Below are 25,721 nucleotides of genomic sequence, written 5' to 3'. Positions count from 1 at the left end.
TTTTGTTAGGACTGACGGGTCCAAAAGCTTCTGTATCTGCACACTGATTTAATTACTTCCCACTCCAGTTTTACTCAGCTGCTGAGTGTATGGAGCCATTTTGGCAGCAGACCAGTGGGAATCTGGAGATAGCGGCAGTATTCATTTGGCTCATCTGCACCCAAGAGTACATCACAGTATGTCAGGACTTCCACAATAATAATACCAGTTGATAATACTGATCTTGTAACTATTTGGTCTTGGAGTTACTGGCATAGTGATACGGGGAAGGATGCCAAAGATATCCAGGTTACAGAGGCACATGGGTCTACACACAGGCTGACAAAATTAGCCCTGGTGCTTCATCTTCTTCAGGTTATTTTGGTCACAAGTCGCACAACCAGCAAAATGTGCTTTCTATGTTAGCTAAATAAACTAAAAGGGACATGGCAGTTAGAAATGACAGTTCCTACAAATAGAAAACTGGATGGATATTATAATTATCTAAATTTAATGGAATTAGAAACACTGGTGTTTCCCATGAATGACCTTCCTTAGAAAAGATTTACCAATTTCAGGTGAGAGATATTGTTCAGGTATTATGTTTCCCTGCAGTGCAGACTAGCATTACTGTACAGATCCAGTAAGAAGTGTGTTAAATGTGCAATGCATATCGAGTGCCACAGCTCTGCCATTTGGGCTAAAAAACTAAGCCTAACTCTTTGAGTGTGGCATCCTCTAGTGTAAAAATTAAGCAATGACATGTACAGACCCTTAATAGGGAAGGTAGAAAGAGCCATGCAAATGCAAACTCCATACATAAGTCGCCATCTCAAAATTCAACAAATGAAAATGTGTGGTTCAATGATCAAGAAAGATCAACACAATTGATAGCCCACTTTATGTATGATACATCTCTCTGCATTCTGAGCTACTTGCAGCTTCAACCTATGGGCTTGGAGGCATAATGGGTCTCAGGCCTACTTCTGGTTGGTCCCTGGATGCTGCCAAGCTGCAATAGGGTCACGGATCAAGAGACTTCTGTCTAATTTAGATCTGGGACTGAGAAGGTTTCAAACCTTCAATGACAAGTAAGTCCTTTAATCCATTTCAGCTTTTTACAGTAACCATGAATGTCAGTATCTGTGAAATCATGTGATGTGAATTTAGTAAACTACACACTCATATCTAAAGTCATATCAGATTCTTAGTTGGTTCAGAAAGACATTGAAGTTTAACATCAATCCATCCATTCAGACTTTTCAGTTCACTGGTGTGTAGGGGAGCATTTGTGTTGGAAATGATTAGATGCACAATGAAATGGAAACTTCATAAAAAGGCAGGATGCTGTAGTGATGCAGCATCTCTGAGTCATCTGGTGCTGTTGGTCTAATCATTGGTAATGCACTGGGCACTGCTTGATAGCTTGGTAATGCCAAGTCAATGAAACGCGGAGTCCTCCTTGAAGGGACCCTGGCTGCTATTTGCTGCAAAGGTTCTGGCAACAATCCCAGAAGTTTAATAAGTGTAATGGTGAAACTGGCACTCACACCATTGTCCTATTGCTTTTCATTATCAGTGTTGCGAAATCAGCTGGCTAGACGCTAGACTGTCTGGAGACATTTTTCATTCGCCTAATGCAGGACAGTTGAAGTGGTGTGTGATGCAGTGTGATGCAGCTGTCTCCAACTGCCCACGATAGAAATTCAGGTTTTACATTAATTTCAGTTGTCAGAATGAGACTTCACATTAAATGGCTTTAATTAAAATAAAGGCACAGAATCGTTAAGTGGGAGGGAAATGAAATCACAGCAGCAGAAACTGTACCAAATGCTCAGACATGTAGCCGATCTTTAATTAAATATTTTTTCTTATATATCATCAGACACAAATTAAAATAAATTGTGGTAAAACCTCAGCTGCCAACTTATTAAACTGACTGGATTGTCTGTAGGCACTGCTGTGCTACATTAGATGCTTTTTCTTATCCTGCTATAACATACCTACCACTCCTTCTTGACTTTTAAACTTTTTGTTTAATCAGGAAGACTCTTTGATCTGTGTCTCCTTAATGGGGTGGTAGCAGTGATTTGTCTCACTTCTGCAGCTCATCCCACCTTCTGCATGTTAAAATTATTCACCAGATACATATTAAGGCAGAAATAGTTTTTTTTTTTTTTTTTATGTTGCTGCTGCAGAGTCTGCTGGAGCTTAGCATCAACTGCTGCTGGAAACAGAAACAGCAACTTCCCATCTGTGTTCTGCCTGCTTCTATACTGCAGCAACACCAGCCAAGCAGACCCATAATCCATCCTCCCCCTCCTCCCCAAAATCTTCCGGTCTTCGCACCTCACTGCACTTGGGTTCCTGCAGAGTTCCTGCAGTATGAGGCACAGGACCCAAAATCATGCTCTGTGAGAGCCACTGCAGACTGCTGGTTACAATCTTCACCTCTCCTTTCACTACTCGAATCTCCTCCTTTTGCACTCCCCTCCTTCTCCACTCATGCTTCCCCCCTTTCCTCCTGCATCTAATTCTCAAAGCTCAGCACTCCTTGTCTGCCTGTACTGGGGGGGGGAAGTGATGGAGCAAGAGAGAAAAGAGGAGGAGCGCAGTTGTTAGTGCGCCACAGAAAATCTAGCCCCCCTCCCATTCCCAATTGATGACAAGGAGGGTTTTTATTGAGTAGCTCTTCAGCCAATGAGCGACGAGTGCCGGGAAATACAGCAGTGGAACTGCACCGACTGATGCTTGTGCTGATTTCAGTGTGTGAGAACAATGTTAATCTGTGTGAGTGTTTCCTCTCCTTTCTGCCTGAACTGAGTACACCTCATCAGCACCTCGAGCCTAGAAAAGTCCTGTTTGTGACCGTCACGGAGCTTCTTGAACAGAAACCACCCCGAGGTGAAACTGGGACCTGTCAGCACTGGGAGGTTTTGTAATGTTTTTTAAGAGTGGGATGAACCAAAGTACTGATTAAGATTTTTTTTTTTTTTTTTTCCTGTAAGAGCATATCTGATCCTGTTCTCTGCTTCCAGTCCTTGTTTAAAAGGCAGCACATCTCTCTTCCAGGTAAGCTGTTTTCCTTTCTGTCCAGAATAGCATCATCAGTTACTGAGACTTTGCTGCATGCCAGGTTGTCACAGAGGCACCTAGCCTCATTACACACGTCCTGCCTGAATGTGGAAAAAAAAAAGCTCTGCGGAGAGAGAAAGGGAGGCTAGATGGCTCAGGAGTAATTAGAACAGACGGCACTAGTGTTTTGCAGTTGCCTTTTATTTTAATGCAGAGAGTGTATTACAGTAATTGCAAATCTTTCAGAGTGGAAGTGTGTCCCGGCGTACTGCAAACGTACATAGTATCATGTAATGCTGCAGTATAATGTTACATAATAAAAACAAACGTGTGTGAGGGTAGAACTTCAGATCAGATGTTTTTTCACTGTTCAAAGACTGAAAATTCTTCTTATTGGTTGATTAAAATCTAGCTGTGTAGAAATTGATTGGAATGGCTGATTTCTAACACACAGGTGAATATTTTCCTGAAAAAGCTTGGTTTTAAGATTCAGTTTTTGTTCCCCCTCTATATTTCTTTACTGTGGCGTTTTTAAGAGCAGGCCAGTCTCTTGGTGGATGATGAGAGTCAGTTTACTGTAGTAAAAGCTCTGAGGGGAGTGCATGTAAGTCAAATCTGCTGAGCCAGCAAGAGAGAAGGGCCCACGAGTCTGCAAAGCTCCCAGATGAATCTGTGCCATTCTGGTAACTGTTAAACCAGGGTTCATACAGTGTTTGTTGTTTCCCTTTCTCTTAAGTGCTTTATAGGCAAATATCTCCTTCATTGATTGTTTGGCTGGGATGGGATATGGCTGGAGAAAGCTATTATTAAAGTGTATTGAAATGTTGCGCATTTCGGCCTCTCATGGACACTGATTAGCTTGTGCAACAGACCACAGCTTCAAGCTTTTAAATTTTCTCACCATTTAAGTAGCATATTCTCCTTGCAGTGATTACGAAACACGTTACTGTTAGCCAGACCTGGATGAATAACCTATGTTGCTATAGTGTGTTCCTGTGCTGATCGTGATGCAGTGGTTTCTTCAGTCCGCAGGGGGGCTATGAGTACATGCCTGGGACACTCCTGAGTGTGTGTGCCAAATGAGGACTTCCTTTTGGCACCAGCAGAGGTGAATCTAGGGGTGTGTAGCTGCAGTATGTCTATACTCACACATACATAGTCATGCTGACACACACAGCTTTTGTGTCCTTTAATGTGTGTGTGTGTGCTTGCTTTGGTGCATTTTGTGCTGCAGTAGATGCAGGTGAAAAGTAACATATCCTTAAAATAGGAAATAGTACAGGACAAGTATGTGTGATGGAACAGTAATAAGAGAGCTGACTGAGCTTTTGTATTTATCAATATCCACTTAAAACACTATCATAAATCCCCTCTATTATGTCTTTTATTAGCTGGTAAGACAGTCACAATTAGGCTGCTGATGTGACTAATTAAAATGGGTCGGACAGTGCATTAGGTTAATCAGGAATGAACAATGCAGTAACAGTACATTTTAAAACATTTTGACAAGAAAGAGAAGATTTTCTTGAAAAAAAAAAAAAGATCCTAGTTTAATAAAGGTAAAGTTTGTTTTAAACCATTTGACAAAATGCTGAACTATGACAAAAAGAGAAAATATCATTTTGCATTTAGTGTTTTCATGCTGAATTAGCATTTGGCTGTATACTGAGAGAGCATTAGTCATATAGTTTTGCAGCCTGTCAGCATTATATCTCTTAGATGAGATTATATTATTGGATGTTCTTTTTTAAGAGACTTATAAAGTGTCCTTGACAGACATCCAATAGCACCAATGTTTTTGAGCCACACTATCTGTGTGCCTGCAGGATGGCAATGTTGGGCTGTGCTAAAGAACTAAGGCTATACTGTAAAATTTGGTACAGACAAATCATCTTTTCCAGACAATGTGTCACAGTGCTGCTGGTAATTTCCCAACTTTTCCTCTAGTGCCACATGAGGCTCACATTACTGGTTTTTAAATGAAATGTCTTAGCAGACAGGCTGTTTCATACTCATGACGTGCTTGCAGATGTCCTGTGTTTTCATCAGGTCAAAGTTCCAGTTTGTCCACGCCTTCTGTTTATGACCAGATACCCACAAAACTAATGACATTACCATTAGCCTCTGTTTGCTCTGCCATTGGGAGCATGTTAGCACATTAGCATTTAGCTCAAAGCAATAATGTACCCATGTAGTCTCACAGAGCTACTAGTTTGAGTGTAGTTGTTATTTTATTGTGGTTGGCATGCTGTCAAAGGCACTTTAACTTTCTTATCCTGAGCCTGTGCACCTTTTTATTCTGAGCCTGTACAGCTTCCTGAACTCAAGGTTAGTAGGCCACAACATAGTATGTCACTGTATGTAACAATAATACATATTCACTTTCTTGGTAATTGTTGACTAATTCAGAAAATTACATGTTTCCTTGCTGTTGTACTCGGTTGTTGAAGGTCAGAAGGCCTCAGCCCCTTTGAGTGTTCACATTAGAGCTTCTTCTGACAAGGTGTGCACGGCTTGAGCTGTTTTATGGTTCATGAAGTGGGATTCTGCACTTCATTTTATAATCCTGGCCTCACTCAATTCACATAATCTCTCACAGGCAGCCAGGTGTATTATTGTACATGAAGTGCACTTGTGATGCTTTTCATTTTCTACTCTACATGCAGGGCTGTGTGTGCAGCGTATGCCTGATTCATTACTCCTACAATATATATAGACAGTAGTGCCAGATACAAAATTTGATGCTGTTGTTGTGTTGAGACATTTTGACAGCTTTCACAGACAATACTGTCAGTGGAGATGTTTTGTAAGCTTTGAGAGCTTCCCTGTGAAACTTGCTGAACCTGTGTCTTTGCAGGTGCTGCAGTGCGTTTTCTGTCAATGCTATCAGTACAACACTTCTCTCCCTGAGGATGCAATAGACTGGGTTCATTTTGAAGCTCAACTAAGACGAAGTGTATCAATACTTCTCCCTAGTATTGAACCTCTGGCCCTTTTTGTCTAAACTGCATCGAGACATTGAGGAACACAATTTAAAAAAAAAAACATTAAATGCTGGCCAAGACTGAGCTTTTTGTGATGAGCTAGTGTCTCACAAAAATGAAAACAACAAATGTCAATGCTAAATCTTTGGAGGCCCTCGGGGAATAGGCAGAAAAGATGCAGCAAGCCAAATCCACATTAGAGAGGGCAGAAACAGCAAGAGGGGATGGAAAGGCAAGAAATGTGTAATACACATCTGTTGAATCGTGAAGCATAGGAGCTGAAGTAGCTTAAATGAGAAAATATCGGCACACAGTTGACTTTGTAGTTTGTCGACAGTATGTGACTGTACTGATCAGTAATCCAGGATGAAGGGAGAAGGGCTTCGATGGGCGGGCAGGTTAAAAGGCATTTTAAATTTTAAAGCTGCACAAATCAAATATGTTTATTTTAACAGTGAATCACATTGTCACTTATTTGAACATAATCACTGTTTGTGACTCACCCCCAGAAAACACCTAATTATAAAGTTCACCTCAGAACATCGTACGATCTTTCACTTCATTTTTAGTTTTACAGCAAACACTGTTACTGTTTTGTGTTACTATTGCTCATGAGAATAGATGAATGATTAAATGTATTACTATCATGATAATTAAATTACATGATCTATTGCCTTGGTACTTAAGAAGTAACCCATTGCATCAGAATATAAGCATGACTGAGTTAATGCTAGTGACCGTTTCAGCCCGGCCTTTGAAGTGTTCTGCTGAGGAAGATCAATACTTCTCAGAAAATCAATTGTGAGTGCTCCAGTAAAGAATTCATGTTTAAGGATCAGGTTGAGCAACAATATGCAGTGGGTTAGTCTGTACTGTTAGTGTATGTGTTGTCACACCACTCAATGGCCTTTGAAGAAAAAGAAGAAGAAGTAGTACTTTATTAATCCCCAAGGGGAAATTCAATTTTTATTTTATTAAAATTAACAGCAGTTCCATCAGCTTTTGAGTCAGCTAGTTGTCAGTGGTGAGACACTGTAGGTAAAGCTGCCAATACAATAATGTAAAATACTCCAAGATTCAAGGTCTTGCTTCAGTAAAATCACACAAATATTACAAATATAATACATACGATATGAAAAATAAAATTCTGTGCATGCATAAAATAGCCCTTGTGCTCAGTAATAGTTCACTGTTGTAGTTACATGTAGAGCTAGATGTATGTGTGGTTTGATAGTTGAGCCCCAAAGCTGGAGGCTGTGCCCCCTACAAAGGGCTACAAGATGAATCTGAAGGATAGAGAGATGATTAATACAGGAGAAAAGAACAAATCCTGTAAATATACAGTGTTGGCATACATTAAGAAGTAAAATATATACTATATGAGGGATGACTTTCATGTCATACATGCTGTATGTCTCTCAGAAGCTATAGCATCAATAGAGAGTCATTTTACTGATATCACTTAACCCCTGAGTAGGAGTGTAAAGAGTGTATGTACAGCACTCTCTACTGTCCATGCTGGGTACTGCATGCTCAGCTCTGACTGAATGCAAAGGCTTCATAACAATCAGTACAGCAAGCTTTATTATCCCTGCCTATTCAGGAAATACACATAGTAAAGAATCTTAAATTGTAACTAATTACATTAAACAACAAAAACAAAGAAGTGATTTCTGTGGTTTGTGGGTTGATGCAGAATACAGACCAGATGAATTACTTAATGGTGCTGATTTGTCTTCCCTTGTCCCCTCTCCCAGCAAAAAGCCCTTGACAGATCTGAAAAAGTGCTGGAGCAGAAAATCGAAGATGCCAGAACATCTGGCATCTGTATTCATTGTTGGCATTTGGAGAAGAGACTTGAGTAATACAGCATTAAAAGTTTTTCCTTCTAAATTTAACCATATTCTGTGTATTAGTTAAAAAATACAGAAAAGTAGCCTAGTAGGAAAATGACTGCTCACTGCTTAATTAGCAAAAGTCTGGGATGAAATCTGAAATGGTTTTGAGGGCAAAGGAAAAGAAGAGAAAATGTAGGAAGTCAGTGCAGGAAGGATGAGATAATTACTTACTGAACTTGTGTCCCTTCTGGCTTCTCTTTACTCATTACTACTCCATCATGTTGCCCTAGATCTGTGCAGTTGAGCAACACACCCTTCACTACTGGAAAGATGCTTTCCTTCCATCTTCTTTTATACCTTATCTGTGTCTAAATGTCATTGTCTCCCTCTCTGCTGCTCACACCCCAGCATTATAAATAAAAAAGGAACAAACTGTGCAGATGTATATATCTGTATGTTTATTAGTTGTTAGGATGATTTTAATTCTCATGACTGGTTCATTTTTGTTTATAGTGTTTAAGGAAAGGCTGAAAATGAGAACAAAGTGTCAGACAGGCCCCTCAGAAACAAAAAAATGTCAATTTCTCTGATCACAGATGAGTGAGACATCAGTCAGCAGTTGAAGGATCATCACCATCAACTCAAAAGAGCAAAATTTTTCCATTTTCATTCAGTGAATGACAGAATATTTGCAGCTAAATGAGTTGAATTAGTAGTGACTGTACTGGAACGGACAAATCTGTGTTCTCTGGTGTGTGTTTTGTTTTCTGTCATGACACATGCAAATACAGAATGGCAGATTTCTATGCATTGTTGTTTTTTCCTTTACATTTTAGGTTTTCAGGCCAATCAAAACAATTTTTTGACGTGACAGTTTATATTTTGACTAAAGGGGTAAAGGGTAAAGTGTGTGGACATCATATTTGCAATAACTTAATGTATGGTGAGGAATTCACACAAGTATAAAAAAAAGACATTGCAGTTTTCTCAAAAACTTAAAGACAAACAAGTGAGCCTATACCCAGACAGGTGTCACCTACTTTGCCTGAGTAGATCTAATCTCAGGACTGGGTTAATGTACACAGACAGGACTTGATTTGCATCGTTCACTTTACTGTCAGGTTTGTCACAACTGATAGGCGGGACAAAATAACACTTCATCATCTTATTGGAACATGTCGTTTGCAGACTCAAATAATTCCCAGTCCAACTCTTCGGCCAACAACATGAGGTCTAAATGCCTGTGTGGTTGGACTGGACCTTAAAGTGAAACTGAGCCATTGTTACTTTTTTCATTTGTGCTATCTCAAATCTGTTGTGAAAAAATTTTACTCTAATTTTGGAAAGCCATATATGACCCTCCAAAGTGATTTGACATACAACACCAGGATAGCTCAGTGTTAAATCACTAATGCTTTCAGTGTATGAAGGTACTGTAGGCTACAAACAAAAAAAAGATACAGATTTAAATGTAGTTGTATATTTTAAAAATCTGGCTAATTATTTAGTTAGGTAAAAAGTAGCCTATCTGCATCCCCTAAATCCTCTTGTTGCAGAATTTTACTTCCTTAGACTTTGTATGCATTTTTACATTTCCTATTTGGAATTTGTAGGACCTAGTAAATATAAGCCCAAAGGCAGTGCCTTTGAACAGGAAGCAGTTTTAATAAAACGATAGCCAATGCAACACATTATTAAAGTTTTCTAACCTAACCCAAAATGTGAGTGAGTGAGGGGTGAGATAAGGGTGATTAAGATACTGACTCAGAACACCGAGTTGTCATAGCAGACTGATAGCATGGGATTAGCAAACCAGCAAGTCAGAGTGAAAAGTTGTCAAAATACAAGTTCTTTTCAACAGCCATCCCCCCACTCAACACACTCCATAAAAAATCCACCGAGTGTTTACAGACACACACATAGGAACAGATACATGCTGTGACCTTGTTGACCAACTGCTACTTCCAAGACCTCCGAACACTGCAAATGATACACAGAGCCAATTACAACCATATGGTGCTTTCTGTTTACCACTGTCTTTGCTGCAGTAACAAGTGACCAGAGTACAACCAGTTCTTTAAATGTGTGAGGGTGTGTGTGTGTGTGTGTGTGTGTGTGTGTGTGTGTGTGTGTGTGTGTGTGTGTGTGTGTGTGTGTGTGTGTGTGTGTTAAAGAAACAGAGGGAGAGAGCGAGAGTGAGAGAGACACACACAGAGAGATGCACATTGAGGGTGAGATCTGGAGACAGTAGCATAATAGAAAAAAATGGACAAAAAGTGTGGGTAGTTGACAAACTGCTTTCTACAAAGTGCTTACACCCCTGCATTGCAGCACTCCCTGCAGGAGCTGAGAGGGTGCAGTCTTTTCCACATCATCACTGATTCCTCAGAGGAGACAAATCAACCAAAATGTCCCAGCACCAGCACACACTGGGACCAGCTGTCCTGTACATATGTTCATTATCTGGGGCTATGATAGTGGTTGTGTTGCTCTTATCAATGTCCCAGTGCAGTGCAGTCTTCAGGCCTGACTCATCTGTTGACGGGTAGAGAGCGCACTAAAGGTTTATTCATTCATTCACATATGCTCTGATGGAATAGGAGAACCAGGGATGAGCTAGAGGATCCCACAATGCACTGGGAGTCCAATTTAACTAATCATGCTACTGCTTTGGTTGATGCTGCAGCTGCATTGTGACCTTGCACAAAACAGTTAGACGCCAAAGCTGCTGACTACTGATTTATCAAACTAGGTCAGCTATGGTAACCAATTAGATAGAAGATAAACAAATATTTCCAGAAATCTGTAACATTACATTAGCCACATTTCTATTTTACTGACAAACTTATTATTCGACTAATGATTATTGTTTTTATCTTTTTTTATTATTATTTCTATGTTTTTTTTACCATCTTGGGTTAATTTTCTTGCAAATGCCTCTGGAAATCATGCTCGCTAATATAAAAATATATATAAATAGTATAATAAAAACAAATGGTCTGTACTATCTGATATAGTAAATACTTTTCTTTTTAGATGCTAAATGCACCACTACACTTACCAGTCAACCACATCTGTTTGTCATTTGGTAATGAGCAGTGTGTACAATCTGTATATCAGAGCTTACTGACTAACAACAGCTGCCTGCTGCAGCTGAAAACACAAACAGTGTAATTAACTCTAAAGTTGAAAGATGGTTCTCTGTAGGTTCATCACTATGATGACACCTATCAGAGAGTTAATACATTGTTATTTTAAAAACAGATTAAACAGGAAATAATTAAAAGACTCAAAGACATGTTTTTGAGCTACTCCTGTAAGGGCATACAGATACAAACCTCAGACCCAGCTATTATTTTATCTTTATCTCATAAAATTATGAGATAAAGTGAACTTCATTCATGTCTGGAAATTGGGTCATTCCAGCTGTATGTAGTAATTGTACAGAGCCCAGATAAGTAAAATAACCCAAATATTTATTATACTAAAGTGAAAGTTGTTTGAAATAAAATAAACAGCTACTTTGTTAAAACATTTTAAACCTGATAAACACATCAACTTGGCAGGAGGAATTTGCAGGCAAAATCATTTTCCTGATTAAATATTGTTGCTTTTTGTTTAGTGATTTATCTTATGTTGTTATTTGTTATGTATTTTGCTATGTTATATTGTTAGTTAAGAGTCATGGAAAAAGATCCAGTCTGTCTAAAATGTATTAGGCATATTGAAGAAACATGGACAGAAATCTATTTATATTGGTCAAAATAATAGAAAATCTTTACAGAGCAAACTAAGATATAATTTCACTCAAAATATTTGTCTGCATTAGTTTTGTATCTGATATGCATTGAGTTTCTCTTGAGTTTGCTTTGGCTCTCTGCCATTTACATTTTCTTCGTTTTTCCTCTGTGCAATTTATTTCAGAATGAAGGCTGAATTTACTGTGTGCTAAATCTACCTTTGAGTAAATTAAGTTGTTTTTGCCAAGTTGGCTCTACTGACAATATAGATTTACAGCGAGTGCTGCTATATACTTAACATGAAATGCCACTGATGAAGATGTTACTGAATGTAGGAATTTTCCATTGAGAAAGCAGCAGAGATCAGTGAATTGCACAGGTTTCAAACCCCCTAACAGCCCACCATGCTGACCCTAACATCTAGAGTAAAGCAGTAAAGCTGTGTTTAATGGCCTGAGGAATTACTTTTACCACACTGTCTCTTTTTGGTTTCCAGGTCTCTCTGTCACTCTATGCTGACAATGCTGAAGCCTTTAGCAGTGAGGTTAGCAGGAAATTCAGAGAAAATCAAACTGCTAAGTCATAAAGGAAACAGAGACAACTAAATAATTGAATGAATTACTTTGACAATTTAGAAACTACACATATTTGCGTTCTTGCCGAGAGTTGAATGAGATCATTTTGATATTACTCTCGTGTCTGTAGATTAGATATGAAACTGGAAACAGCTAATTCTTTAGCTCACCTGGCTCTCTCCAATAGTGACACGAAATCCACCTGCACCTCTCAAGCTCATTATTTCACTTGTTATATCACATTTATTTCTCACAGAGTAAAAATGTCAAGATGCAGATTCATGGAGAGTGGTGCCAGGCTATTATCTTGTCACAACTAATGTAGGTTGTCATGCGTTGAACAAACACAATGCAATGCTGGTTTACATAACCTCTGGTGAGAGTCAGCAAAACTGTTTCTCACAGTTTTCAGTGTTTATGATAAGCTAAGCTATCAGCTTCCTGGCCCCAGCTTTGTTTTAACATAAAGTGGCAACAGTCTTCTCAAGAGACAAATATATCCCCAAATGTTCTGAATACGTTTAAAGTTTATCACCGATTCCTGCTGCTGTTAAGGTAGTGTTGAATCTTCTTCTGAAGTTCCCTAACACCCACCTTACTCTGCTCAATGATTACCTGCGAATGTGAATTTTTAAACTTTAAGTTAAGACTGGGTCACTTACTATGTTCCCAAATAATCTGATAAAAGAGAAATGTTCAAATATCCAGTCCTCTTTCAGCAGAAGACCTTGGTGATCTTGAACAGTTTTGCACAAAGTAGTGTGAGTCACTTTCTTGATAAATGCATTTCACAGATGAAAACACATTTGTGGAAAACACTGAAGATAAATATCCCCTTGGTGTAATTTGGCAATTTGTTGCTGTGATGCAGCAATTTTGTTTGAGATCTCTGCCCCCTTCTGGCAGAAGTAGCACATCACAAGTGGAACCAACAGTGAGAGAAGCCACCTCACATCAGCTCCTGACATCTGCTAGCTGAATATGAGTGCACAGTATGGTATTTCCCCAAGGACAGCAAGCAGGGAAAAAGGATTTCAGGACATAGCCAAGGAAAATACTGAATGCTGGAATTGAAAAACACTCAAATATGTACAGAAGTAACCGCAGATTATAATGCAAAATTATTTTAATACCAAACTATGAACACTTACAGTTTTTAACCCTGATTTTTAATATTTCTGTACCTTTCCATTGCCTTTGTTGCCATTATCATTTCATAAGTTTACATTTTTTTACCTGACACAGTGGGCTGCATTTTTGTTTGTATAACCAGAGAAGATGTTTCACAATCTGCTCACTTGCAGTCATTACAGATGAGCCTCCAGAGGAATCAGTGAAAGGCAGACAAGTTGGTCTAGTCATTCTTGGTTTCACTTGTTTGTTCTGAATGGGTTTAACAAGCAGGGAATCCTATAGAGGATTATATCACACTCCTGAGATCAGTTGCTGGGATCCAATTATTTTTATGACCTCAGTATAATGCCATTTGTGGAGCTGATGTGGTAAAATGAGCGCACCCTTATAGATTGTCAGCTGTTTGTCTACCTGAGCAACCTCTACCTTGCTTTAATGCATCGCTATCTGTGCAAATTAAGGCTTTATTCAAACGGCCCGCATACCATTGCTTATGCATATTGATCTGTTGCGACTGCCCTCCAATGATAGACCAAAGAGCGGCATGCTGCAATCAGTTGTGTGAGCAGCATCTCAAATGAGGCTGGGGGGGGTCGATGGAGAGAAAAAGGTAGAGAGGCTGTGTGTATGAGTACGCTGAGGGAGAGATGGGAAAGGAGCAGAGAGGTATGTGACGGGAGGGTGGAAAACTGGGGAGATGGTGTGTGTTGAAAGGGGGGGGGGGGGCGAGGAGGAGGGGTGTAGTGCTGCAGTGAGGAGAGAAGTGAGGAGACTGCAGTCTCCGCTTATAGGAGAGATGAGGCTATGTTGCCACAGCTGTGAGGAACTGTAGCCCAAACAGTTATTGATATTGGATGGGCCACCTTGTGAAGGAGAAGACTACATCTGACTGGTGAGTTTTATTTTGAAGATCTTTTAAATTACAGTTCACTTATGTGACATAAATATAATCAAAACATACAACTTCAACATTGATTTCTAAACTCAGTGAGTGGTAATAACCTATTATACTGTGACTTTATCACCTATTGCACTGTGACTGTATTACCTGAGTGACTCAGGATGTGTCAGTGCCTTTTCTGTGGCTGTTTGATGCTGGTCAGTGATCAGCTGCAGAAATCAAAGGCAGATAAGGATTGAGTGCTAATGGCACACAGGTAAACACTAGGCTAATACAAGAAGGGGGTGGGGGGCAGTGGAAATAGCTTTTTTTTTTAAGCAACTGTCCTCATCACTGCTCATTTCAATGCAAACAGAAAGCATATGCTAAGTTATGGAAGTTAAGGTGTTAGTGTGCTCGGGAAAGCAGGAATGGTTCTGAATTTTGGTTTAGTATAGCTGCAGATTCATCAGAGGTGTTACAGATGATGATTTCTTGTTAATCTTTTGGGAGGGACCCCTGTTGCAGCTAAAACTTTAATCATCATACATCACAGCTGAGCCATAGCACTCTGCATTCACGTCATACCCGATCCCACCGTTCATGAAATGACTTGAGACTGGCTTTAAGCCAATTGTTTATTTGATTGTCTGGTCACCTCGGCTATAGGCGGGTTGTGGGCAATTTTGGATAGCTGATACACACTGTCAGAATTGCTTAGCAACAATGATCTGCTGGCCCACAGTATATGGGCCTATACTCTAGTGTATTTAAACGTTGTGCAGCTGACCACAAACCCAACCTACTGATATAAGAAAAAGGATTTAATGTCATGAAAAAACACATGTTGGAATGAAATACTTATTGATCTGTGGCCTGTGAGTTCATGAAGATAAGGTTGCGTCATGATGGTGTTTGCCAGATGCTGACGGAGAAGTTTGAAGTCTGCTGGCTCACTGTTATTTAAGGAAACAGGAATCCTCACATTCATTGTGAGTTTATTTAGATAACAATACCTCTACAGCGAAAGCTTCACTATATATCTTCCTGATTTGACTCGTGAACTATGAACCCTGCACTCAGTTGTTGTCCATGTGGATACAAATAAATTGTCTGTTCTTTAAACTGAGACAGATCATTTTCTTTTAGTGTTTTTGTAGTGACATAAAATAAAAATCCTCAGGATAGTTTTAAACATTTGGAGTGCTGTAATGATACACACACACATACTCCTACACACACACTCATACACATGCACGCAATTTGTTCAATCTTGTATGCATGGTAGTTTCATTTTCTTTTTTAATGTTATAAGCCTATCTGTTAATGCTATAAGCCTATCTACAGCACACAGCAGTTGCTTAACAGTTGTAGGAGTGATATAAAGCTAATAAGGAGTCAAAAGATTGAGTCATATAATGCTGTCTGTGCTTGGCTTGCTTGAAAATGTATTCATTTTATGACCTTTTCTGCAAAACACATCTCTCCTTAGAATTCTTCACACTGAAGCAAAAACATATCGAGACACTATAGCTGCAGAATGGGTGAACAAGGTTGTCAAGTTGCCAGTTATTCTTTATCATTATGTTGCGCTGGTGAGGTGCATGGCAGCATAAATTCATACATTTGAACCTCAGTGTTTAATACTGAAAATACAGTAATACTCGTCAAACAGTCAGTTCCCAGAAATGCATTGTACTGCAGTAAAAATATTCTTGCCAATAGAATTTAAACTGATTTTGTGCTCCAAATATTTCTGCTGAATAAATAAATGACAACCAAAAGAAGGATAAATGTTTTTTGTGCACACTAAATTATAAAGCCTTGATTCTCACTTAATCGAAGCGAATTGATGCTACAGTTGTCAAATGTTTCCAGTTATTTGTGGAATCTTTTTCCATTTTGTGATAGCAAGCCTCATTATGACAAGAGTATTAACACCTTCACATTCAGCAAATGCTAATAAGGTGCTGGTGTTACTCATAGTTATGCAAAGAGCACAGGGACAATAAATGTTCTCATTCGAGGCTGGGATGTAAATTGATCTTGTAAGTTTTTTGTGGTGTATTGAATTTCCAGAGGATAAAAACGGGGCATTATTGCAGTGAGACTGTTTTATTAGCCTCTGATTTGTTGTGGGACTGATTTACAGTAGATGGCAGCTTTATTATTTAATTTTAGCATTAGAGTTTAGTTTATTCTGCTTTAGGACTGAAACTAATGAGAATATTATTGACACTTGCCATCTATGTTTCATTCAGACTCTGACTCTAAGCAGACAACAAACTGTTTAAAATTCACCCAACCCATAAAGGAATAATTTCATTTCATGCAGAAAGACCAGCTCAAATCGAGAGCAGTCATGGTATCAGGGGGGAGTTAAACAAACAATTCAATGTATTTAAGAAATTGTGTGTTTTCTTTTTGTGAACTTCAAAGGGAAGATTGATAATTATTATAATTTATTTCTGTACTGTAAACTAGAAATAGAGGCCAGTTAGCTTAGCGTAGCATAAATTTGCATCCACATCATCTTTTCACTTCCTTGCTCTCACCCGACACCCACTCAGTCTACGACTGATGTGGTAGCTTTTAGCTAGACTCAGTTAACTAGCTTTATATTTAACAGAAGGCAGATACCACTATAGCAGTTCCAATCTTCTCTCCTAGTCCCTGAACTATTAAGAACTGTCCTGCCTCCCTATCTGTTTCAGGGAGACCTGCTTTATTTCAGGTATTTTTCTGGGTTTCCCTTCTGTTCTGTAGATGATTGTGTTCAGAGTGGGATTTCTGTTCATTCTTCACCCAGACAGCACACTGTCACATCATCAGCATAATGGATGTGTTCAGTCTAAACTGTTATGGCTTTTAGATCATTTGAGAATTCTCAGTTGAGAAATTGTGCTTATTCACGTAACCAATATCTGTTTAATCCTTCACTAAGAGTGCACATAGTTGATTGTGATGACTCCCAGATTGTCTGTTTTTATATCTGGCCATCTTTCACAATGTTGAGTGTCTTTATTGCGGCTCCTGATCTCATCTCTCAAACAAATGGGATAATTTTACTTTACTTTCATTTGTGGTCTATTAAAGTAGTAGAATAACAATATTTGAATGGGCTTTAGATTATAACACATGATTTTGCCCAGGTTTATGCTGTGGAGCTGTAGATGTCAAGATTAATTATTTTTTTTCAGGCATCTAAGAAGGACAAGGATATATCATTTATGCTGGCTTAAATACCTGAGGTTTAAAGTTCATTCTTGAACTTGGAAAAAGCATTTGAAAACAGTGGAGGTTAAGAAATTCTTGCTGACTTGAAAAGCAGTTAGGTTGGGCTGAAGCTATTGATTATTTCCATGACTCATATCTTGCCTTTCTTTCTTTCCATCAATGAATTATTTAGTCTGAAATATCAGAAAAATTGTAGAAAGGTGCCTAGGTCCTAAGTTGACGACCTCAAACCTTGTTCTGCCAAAGCAACATTCTTCAAGTTCTAATGAAGCAGAAAATTGGAACATTTCCCACATTAAATCAGCTGGAACTCACATTTATCAAAACTGTGGATCTGCTAATCTATCACACAACTGTTTCACTATTAAATCTTCCTGGTCTAAAATTTCTACACATCATTGAAGTCTTCTCCCAAAGGACCACTCATATTACATATTGTCTTTATATTCATTAAATTCCAATGATTTTAAGCTAAAAAATCATTATTTAAGTCTGTAATCGTCTGTAATTCGATAATAGGGATGATTCATTTCTTTATCTCATCCCTTAGATGAAGACACTCCGTATTTGTTATTGTTCTTACTGTTGTTTAGACTCAATCTCTGTCTGATTTTTTTGTCTCAGGGACGCTGCGCCTAGTCTGTGACAATGAAGTTCAACTTGTTCAGAAGGCCACAGGCCGTGGCGGCCGCTGAGCCCACCGGTGCCACCACCGTGACCATGGCTCCTACTCCAGCTGTCATCTCCACCTCTGTGCCTGACACCTCTGGCTCCAACAACACAGAGATCAACAAGAATGACATGTTTGAAGAAATCAAGAGCAAATTCTTGAATGAAATTGACAAAATCCCATGTAAGCAGCCTTGCAATGCGTTCCCTCTGAGACAAATGCTCTTTATTGACAGCGAAAAGTTACTCTTCAATCTCTTTCTTTTCTTTTGAAAATGATAGTGCCACCATGGGCTCTAATTGCAATTGCTGTGGTGGCCGCGTTGCTTATCCTCACCTGCTGCTTCTGCATAATCAAAAAATGCTGCTGCAAGAAGAAGAAGAACAAGAAAGGGAAGAAGGGCAAGGATGGCTTCAACATGAAGAACATGCAGGGTGGTGAGGTATGCCGCCTCATGTTTCCCACAAGTTGAAACTGGATGTTTTGGGTGATGATTTGCCTCTTCTCTTCCACAATACCTTTAATTATTTACTTTTTTTGTTATTATTTATAACTTCCACTAATTTATATATGCCTGTAGCTAACCAAATTTGATCTTTTACCAGCAGCTCTTTTAGCCAAGGCCGTAGAAGACACAAGGAGAGCTCTCTTCCCCTCTATTCAGTTGGTGTTCTTGGTGTTGTTGTTGGTCGTTTAAATGTGTGCCGTATCCCATTGTGACCCGTGGTGAAAAATGACACACTTTGTGAGAAGGTGGCAAAGAATAATGAGCACTGTGAGACGCAAAGTTTCTTTTGAAAAGTCCCAAGCACAAGAAGTTGTATCTGTAATTAGAGATAATGGATAAGGGGATAATGCCACAATATTTAGAAGTAAAGTAAAGTAAGTAAAGCAGAAGATAAATGTTAGATAAGCTGGAGATTAATATAAGGGCTAATCAGGAAGCATTACAATAGGTTGCCTTGTGCTCCAGTGACAGTTAATTAACGCAATCAGTTACTGTCCATAATATGAATTTATTGTCCCCAGCCAAAAACAAGCATGTCATTTCTCATCTTAATTTTGGTGGTGGTGTCAACTTTCTCTCTTTTTGTAGTGCGTTTGGTGTCTTGTGAGTTGAATCTCTTCCTCTCTCTGCTCTCCTCCTTTTTTCCCCCCGCTTTGTGTCTGTCTTGTGTGTGCCTCGTGTTTCTTGACTGTGGTGGACTCCCACTCTACGGTAGGTGGACAGCTCACGGTGATGCGCTCTGGCCCCCGGGGCGGAGGGGGGTTTCATGGAATGAAAGTCGTAGCTTCCTTTGCTTTTTTTTCTTTTTAGTCTCCCCAAGTTTATTTTTATTTTTGTTATGACAGCTTGAGAATGTAACAATGGAAAGCTATGATGTGCTCCATAAACCCCAGAGAGGAGAGTCTAACCATCTAACACATTGTTCCTGGGACAATGTAATTGTAACTCAGACCAATATGGAAAGTATTGGACAAAGAGATGATATGCAAGACACTTTAACACTAATAATCTATGCATGTGGTAAAGGGCATGGTTGGTTGTTTGGGAGACATGGAACCGATGATGATAAAACTGCATGAAGAGCTAAATACTCGCAAATCTGTCCTTTTGATTGTAATACTCAAGGAGGAGGTAGAATGGGGAGACACTTGATGGCCAAAAAACAAAAAAAACCCAAAACAATAAAATCATTTAAAAGTCAAGGTTGCTTATGCAATGAAGCTTAAATTTAACTTCAGTATTAACAATACAACTCCACATTATTCAAATAGCTGGCTGTGCCCTTTAATCTTGGACCATTTATTGTAGTAATAGTGAGCTGAAAAGAGCGGCATTTTTGGTGCCATATAAATTTAGAGTTGAAATAAAGCATGCAGGTTAAAAAAGTATGGGATTTTATTCCTGAAATATAAAACTTGCGAGTGTAGGGTTTGAAAACAATGCATTTTAATTAACCTAAAAGTCTGAAAAGCAATAAATTGTTTGAAAGCCATCTCCTTGCCCTGATATCTTATTTGCCTTTTATCATTTAATATGCACCGGCATTAGCTGTTGTGAGCTAGTTCCTTAGGGGTTTTTATAGAAACAATCTGTTTGTTCATTTGGTGAAATCAAAGCTGTTGAAAATGAGTCCTTTGACAAACAACAGAACTGTGCTAATATCTGATTTCATTTCACAATTGTTGAATTAATACCCCTCTTAGTGGAACTAGCATGCAATGCCTCCACTGACTCTGGCTGTCACTGAACTGCACAAGCATGTCGAAGGAATTGCCCAATAATCTAAAAATGCTGGAGACAAGGTGTGCAGAATTCTTAAAAGTATAAACATGCATTTCTGTATTACCAATAGATATTTATCCCTTTGTAAATGATAAGTCCCTGGTTATTATCATCAGGTGCTGTGCAGGTAAGCAGTAACCAAAACATGTATCTCCCATGTAAAAACTCCTGGAGTTCCAGTGTCTGTGGCATGCTGGCTGTTGTAGGGAGTCCTATAGTCTGAACCTGTCATCCCCTGATGTTTAACGCTCTTTCTTGTTTTGTTACCATCACAACACAGAAACACCAGGATGATGATGATGATGAGGGAGAAACCGGGCTGACAGAGGAGGAGAAAGAAGAAGAGGAGAAAGAACAAGAGAAATTGGGGAAACTGCAATACTCTATAGATTATGACTTTGAAAATACAAAGGTGTGTGGTTGTCACATGTAAATGCATGACGTTATACCTGCTTTAAAGCTTTAGAAGGCATGTGATTATTTTGTAAACACCGGAAACAATATCAACGACGTATAAGGCTTTGGCAGATTGTACATTTCTGATATTTTTCTTTGAAGAATAGCCTTTTTTAAGTCTCATTATTGTGACATTGTGTGACTTTGAAGACACTATCTGTCATTCAGTATGTCACCAGTCACAGCAAGAAATTTGTGGTGATTGATTGCAAGGTTTAAGATGTCAGATGATGTTATATAACCAGTCTGAGGCAGTGAACCTGGCGCAACTGAAAAATTATATAAGCTTTGGATTTTTGCTCAATAAAATGTTTTTTTTTCATGGCTCCTGTCCTCAACATCCTGCCGTCTCCTCGGTACACAGCTTACAATTGGCATCCTTCAAGCTGCTGACCTCATGTCCATGGACTCAGGTGGAACCTCCGATCCTTACGTTAAAGTGCTTCTCTTCCCGGATAAGAAGAAGAAGTTTGACACCAAAGTGCACAAGAAAACACTGAACCCTGTCTTCAATGAGACTTTTGTATTCAAGGCAAGTGTTTCAAGTCTTGCATACGTGTGTAATGACAAAATACTAAAGATACAATGTCTGCCATTACAATATCTGATATAAAAAGGTGTGCACACTCTTCTGAGGCATACATCAAACACGCATGGATGGTTAAAAATCATCCTGACTGGCTGGGTGTCCTTTATGGACTGGGTGTGTCTTGTCAGGTTTCTAAAGGTGTGTATTCTCTTTGGACTTTGCAGTTTCCATGCTGTTCTTTTTAGTCCTGACTAATAAGCCCCAAAGAGTCTTTCCAAGTGTCTCTGGGTCAATCGAGACATTCTGCATGTCTGCAAATTTGTGCAGAAAATTGCACGAGCACATGGCAAAACAACATCTGAACATATTAAAACTAATGTGCGTCAGCTGTACCTCTCTTCTACAGTATCTTTTTCATTTCTGATTTAAGGATATAATTCAATTTAATAGTCATATAATCACTAACAGGAACATAAAATATCAAGGTTTTAAATGTCATAATCCTGTGTTTGTGATCAGGTGCCCTATGAGGAGCTTGGTGGGAAGACCCTGGTTATGTCTGTTTATGACTACGACCGATTTTCCAAGCATGATGTCATTGGAGAGGTGAAGCTTCCCATGAACACTATTGACCTTGGGCGTCCAATCGAGGAGTGGCGGGATCTGGAGAGCGCAGATCAAGAGGAGGTGCTGTTAAGAATTAACCTGATATATATTAAGCTTTAAAAGTATAAGTCTACTGATATTCTATACTTACTACTCTGGTACTGTCAACAAATCCCATCAAAAGACCAAGTCAAACAAGGGATTGATTTTCCTTGCAGTGACACGCTATGTTTTAAAAGCCTGATATGATTATTCTCCTGTATTTCATAGATCTGAAATTATTTAAATTTGCCATATTCCTTCATTACAATAAACATGGGCACTATAGTTTATCTTGAGTTTGACATTAATATGCTGTAAGTGCTCACTTGCACACCAGATATGTATCAGGCAGCATCTGAAAATAAACCCCAAACAATGCACTGTTTATGGGATTTGTTGGCATTATGTAAAATATTCTATATAGAGAAATAGTAGCCTTAGTCTTTCAGGGATAATTGATCAGTTTATTGATCAATAAATAGTAACTAACTTTACAAAACATTGACCAAATAATTGTTTTACTTCTTACAGCAGTGCAGTAAGAATTCTGAAATGTATTTTGATAACATTGTGTGTCTATATAGAATGGTTCTATATATAATGGCACTGAGATATGTTTTATGTATGCAATTCTAAACAAGCTGACTGACAATGTTGCCAAATGGATAAAAAAGCATTACTTTTTGCATAAAAATATAATTTATGATTCATACAACAGCTGAGGGTGTTTTCTATAAGTTTATCATACAATTTGTAATTTGTTGGCACTTTCTGATGAGCATATGTGCTTGTAATTTCTGTCACTTTTCCTCTGTGCTGACTGCCCAGCCTGAGAAACTTGGAGACATTTGCATCTCCCTCCGTTACGTCCCCACTGCCGGGAAGCTCACTGTCTGCATTTTGGAAGCAAAGAACCTGAAGAAAATGGATGCCTGTGGATTATCTGGTAGAAAAATCTGTTCAAAGTTAGAAATACAAATACAAACATAATTCACTTTCATGCATTTTTAGTGACTTTGGTACTGCTGAGAAGCTTAGCCTTCAATTTGTCTTTGTGTATGATTATTTTGTTATAGACAAATGTGTTCCAGATGCATAATATTCCAATGTAAGCTGGAAAAATTAAAAAAATATGGTCTGTACACACTAGTACATTTAAAGATACATACAGAGGAATTAGCTTTGAGGAATTGTGGGTATTTGTCAGGGTCAGGTTTTAATTAAATATCAAAACACACCTGTGCTTGTCATGCAAGTGCACTTGGGAAATGGAGTTCACAATTATAATTCTCCTGGTCCAAATGCATAGAAGGATGATGGAAGGAGGATAAATTACTACAGAAAATTTAAATGTAGGAAAAACACTATAGGAACATAAGACAGCTATAAATTCTGTTACAAACACTTATGTTCATTGTCTTTGTTGCTGATCATATCGATGTGCTTTACAGATCCCTATGTAAAGATTCAGCTGCTGCAAGGGGGTAAGCGTCTGAAGAAAAAGAAAACCACAGTGAAGAAGAACACCTTAAACCCCTATTATAATGAATCCTTCAGTTTTGAAATCCCCCTAGAGCAGATGCAGGTACAGTACATGTCAAATCTACTGTATGACTTCTTTTTCTTTTAAGATGTATTTTAAAACTCACTCATATTTTAATGATGTCATAGTAACGCAAAAAAATCTAAATTTTCATCTATTCCCTACTTAGAAAATCTTGGTGGCAGTCACAGTATTTGATTATGACAAGATCGGTAAGAATGACGCCATCGGAAAAATCTTTGTGGGCAGCAAAGCAACTGGCTTAGGTCTGAAGCACTGGTCCGACATGTTGGCCAATCCACGCCGCCCCATTGCCCAGTGGCATCCGTTGCAACCCGAGGAGGAAATTGATGGTCAGCTGGCAGCCTTGGCTGCAAAGAAGTAACATGCTCCACCAACCAGCTAGTGCACTAACTCAGAAATCCAACCCCAATCCCTATTTTGCATGAAACCCATGACTTAAAACATGACTTCTTGTCATGAAACCTGCTCAGCAAAAAAGAGACACCTTAAAATATCAGCTCATTCATGGTTAAGTCATAAAAAGCTCTTTTCAAGCATCTGATTTCATACAGTAGTGTATGCTGAGAAGGTGGCATAGGAGTTATTGGGTTCTTGAATGGTTGACTTTTGGTCTGTCTTTCATTTGAAGAAACATAGAAACTGATTCTTAGGGTGCTGAGTCAAAATCTGAAGGAAGGCCAATGCTGGAAATAAAGCTTTAGTTTAGTTTATAGAGCATGCTTTACTTACCCCCCCCCCCCCCCCCCGCGCTCTGCATTCAACACACATAGTATTGTATCTTGCTAATAAATGTGCTATAACTTAACAATAGAAAGTACTGTAGTATTGGGTTATTTCCTGCATAGAGGTATTAATGCAAAAAGATAAAATGGAGAATGGATAAGGTTGAGGTTGATAAGTGCAGCGGTCCATGTTGCAGTAGTTTATATGAGTAATCTGTCTTCATTTTAGCAGCTCATATTTGAGGAGATACATGCAGTACAGTGGTATACAGTATGGCAGGGATTACACAGTTATCTGAGATTTGTTGCTTGTTTTATGTTGCCACACAGGCACCTTCTATGCATTTTAGGGTCCACAAACAGCTCTCAGATCTAATGTAGGATGTGAATACAAGGGTGCCTTTCCTGATATGAAATACAGTAGGCTTCATTGTTTATTTTAGAAAGAAACTTTTTGTCTAGTTAATAGCATTCAGAAGTAGGAAGGGACACTGTGACCGTGCCATCTGAAATTTCTCTTTATCTGTGTTGACCACTTGGATGTAAAACCTTACTTACTCATGGACAAAGTAAGGATACAAGAAAGCTTAACAATGATTTTCAAAACTAAAAAAATGACTATTGATTTATGCTGTTGCCTCCCTAAAACAGTGCCATCTAACTCATTTCATTTTGATCCATTAAACTGAATATATGTCTTTCTTTGATGAATGTTGTAGTTTACCCAACACGTGGTGGTCCACTTAAATACTTAGTAGTTTCTGATGAAACAGCATTGAGCATTTCTGTCAAAGACAAGATGTTTTTATAGAGAACAGAATTAGAAATGTAAGATGTAGCTGTACTTGTTAACAGAAGGTGAAATCAAGTACAAAACGCAGGTTTGTAAGATCTTAACACAGCAAGTGCTACATCAGACATATAATACAAAATAGATACACATACGAATCCAGAACCATTTGCTTTAACTACTTAGAGCTGCAGAATTGAGCATGTATCATGCCTCGCAGTATTTTCATGTTGTTTCGATTGTTCACCCGTCAGCCACAAGCTTTGTAAACCTGGAACCAAAGTGCTGCAACGGAATGGTATTATAACTTCATCACAGATAAAACCTAGAATGAAAAATTCTACCTGGAAAAGTCAGACTGCTTCATGTGATGCTGATTCAAAATATATTTATTTTCACAGAAGTGATTAAACTGTCGAGTAAGGCCCGACTGCCTAGAAATTTCAAGAAGAGAAGAATGCAAATTACATAATTTTAGAAAAAAAAATTTCAAAGTAAAATATAAATTTTAAAATTTCTGCGGTATTTATATTTCAATAACAAGTATATGGTAGTGGTTGCACAGCCAAAACAGATGTGCATTCTCTTATAAAATTCAAATTATTGC

General features: G+C 38.6%; 1 protein-coding gene across 6 annotated transcripts; it reads left to right on the top strand.

Annotated features, from left to right (window-relative positions):
* The first annotated feature begins 1,250 nt into the window (after positions 1–1,250).
* Positions 1,251–24,349, top strand: syt2b (synaptotagmin IIb). Of its 6 annotated transcripts, none has more exons than XM_026307337.1 (11): positions 1,251–2,883; positions 3,018–3,051; positions 4,080–4,174; positions 18,067–18,295; positions 18,394–18,554; positions 20,683–20,814; positions 21,223–21,390; positions 21,907–22,074; positions 22,864–22,981; positions 23,487–23,620; positions 23,748–24,349. In XM_026307337.1, the coding sequence occupies exons 4-11, from the start codon at positions 18,091–18,093 to the stop codon at positions 23,961–23,963; spliced, it is 1,302 nt and encodes a 433-aa protein (XP_026163122.1). In that variant the 5' UTR covers positions 1,251–2,883; positions 3,018–3,051; positions 4,080–4,174; positions 18,067–18,090; the 3' UTR covers positions 23,964–24,349. The 6 variants fall into 6 exon arrangements, with proteins under 6 accessions (XP_026163122.1, XP_026163125.1, XP_026163119.1 ...); XM_026307340.1 differs by having other exon boundaries at positions 2,988–3,051; positions 4,080–4,162; positions 20,692–20,814; XM_026307334.1 differs by having other exon boundaries at positions 2,988–3,051; positions 4,080–4,162.
* Positions 24,350–25,721: the final 1,372 nt, after the last annotated feature.

Source organism: Mastacembelus armatus, chromosome 5, assembly GCF_900324485.2.
Source record: "Mastacembelus armatus chromosome 5, fMasArm1.2, whole genome shotgun sequence".
Taxonomy (NCBI): domain Eukaryota; kingdom Metazoa; phylum Chordata; class Actinopteri; order Synbranchiformes; family Mastacembelidae; genus Mastacembelus; species Mastacembelus armatus.
Note: the sequence above shows the minus strand (reverse complement) of the source record. Positions and strands in the feature narration are given on the sequence as shown.

What these genes read in the sequence shown, in the direction of transcription:
- syt2b (XM_026307337.1), top strand. Translation starts at nt 18,091, where the DNA reads ATGAAGTTCAACTTGTTCAGAAGGCCACAGGCCGTGGCGGCCGCTGAG. An exon ending in ATGAGACTTTTGTATTCAAG is followed by an intron (nt 21,391 to 21,906) that starts GCAAGTGTTTCA and finishes GTTTGTGATCAG; the next exon opens with GTGCCCTATGAGGAGCTTGG. An exon ending in GGATGCCTGTGGATTATCTG is followed by an intron (nt 22,982 to 23,486) that starts GTAGAAAAATCT and finishes TGTGCTTTACAG; the next exon opens with ATCCCTATGTAAAGATTCAG.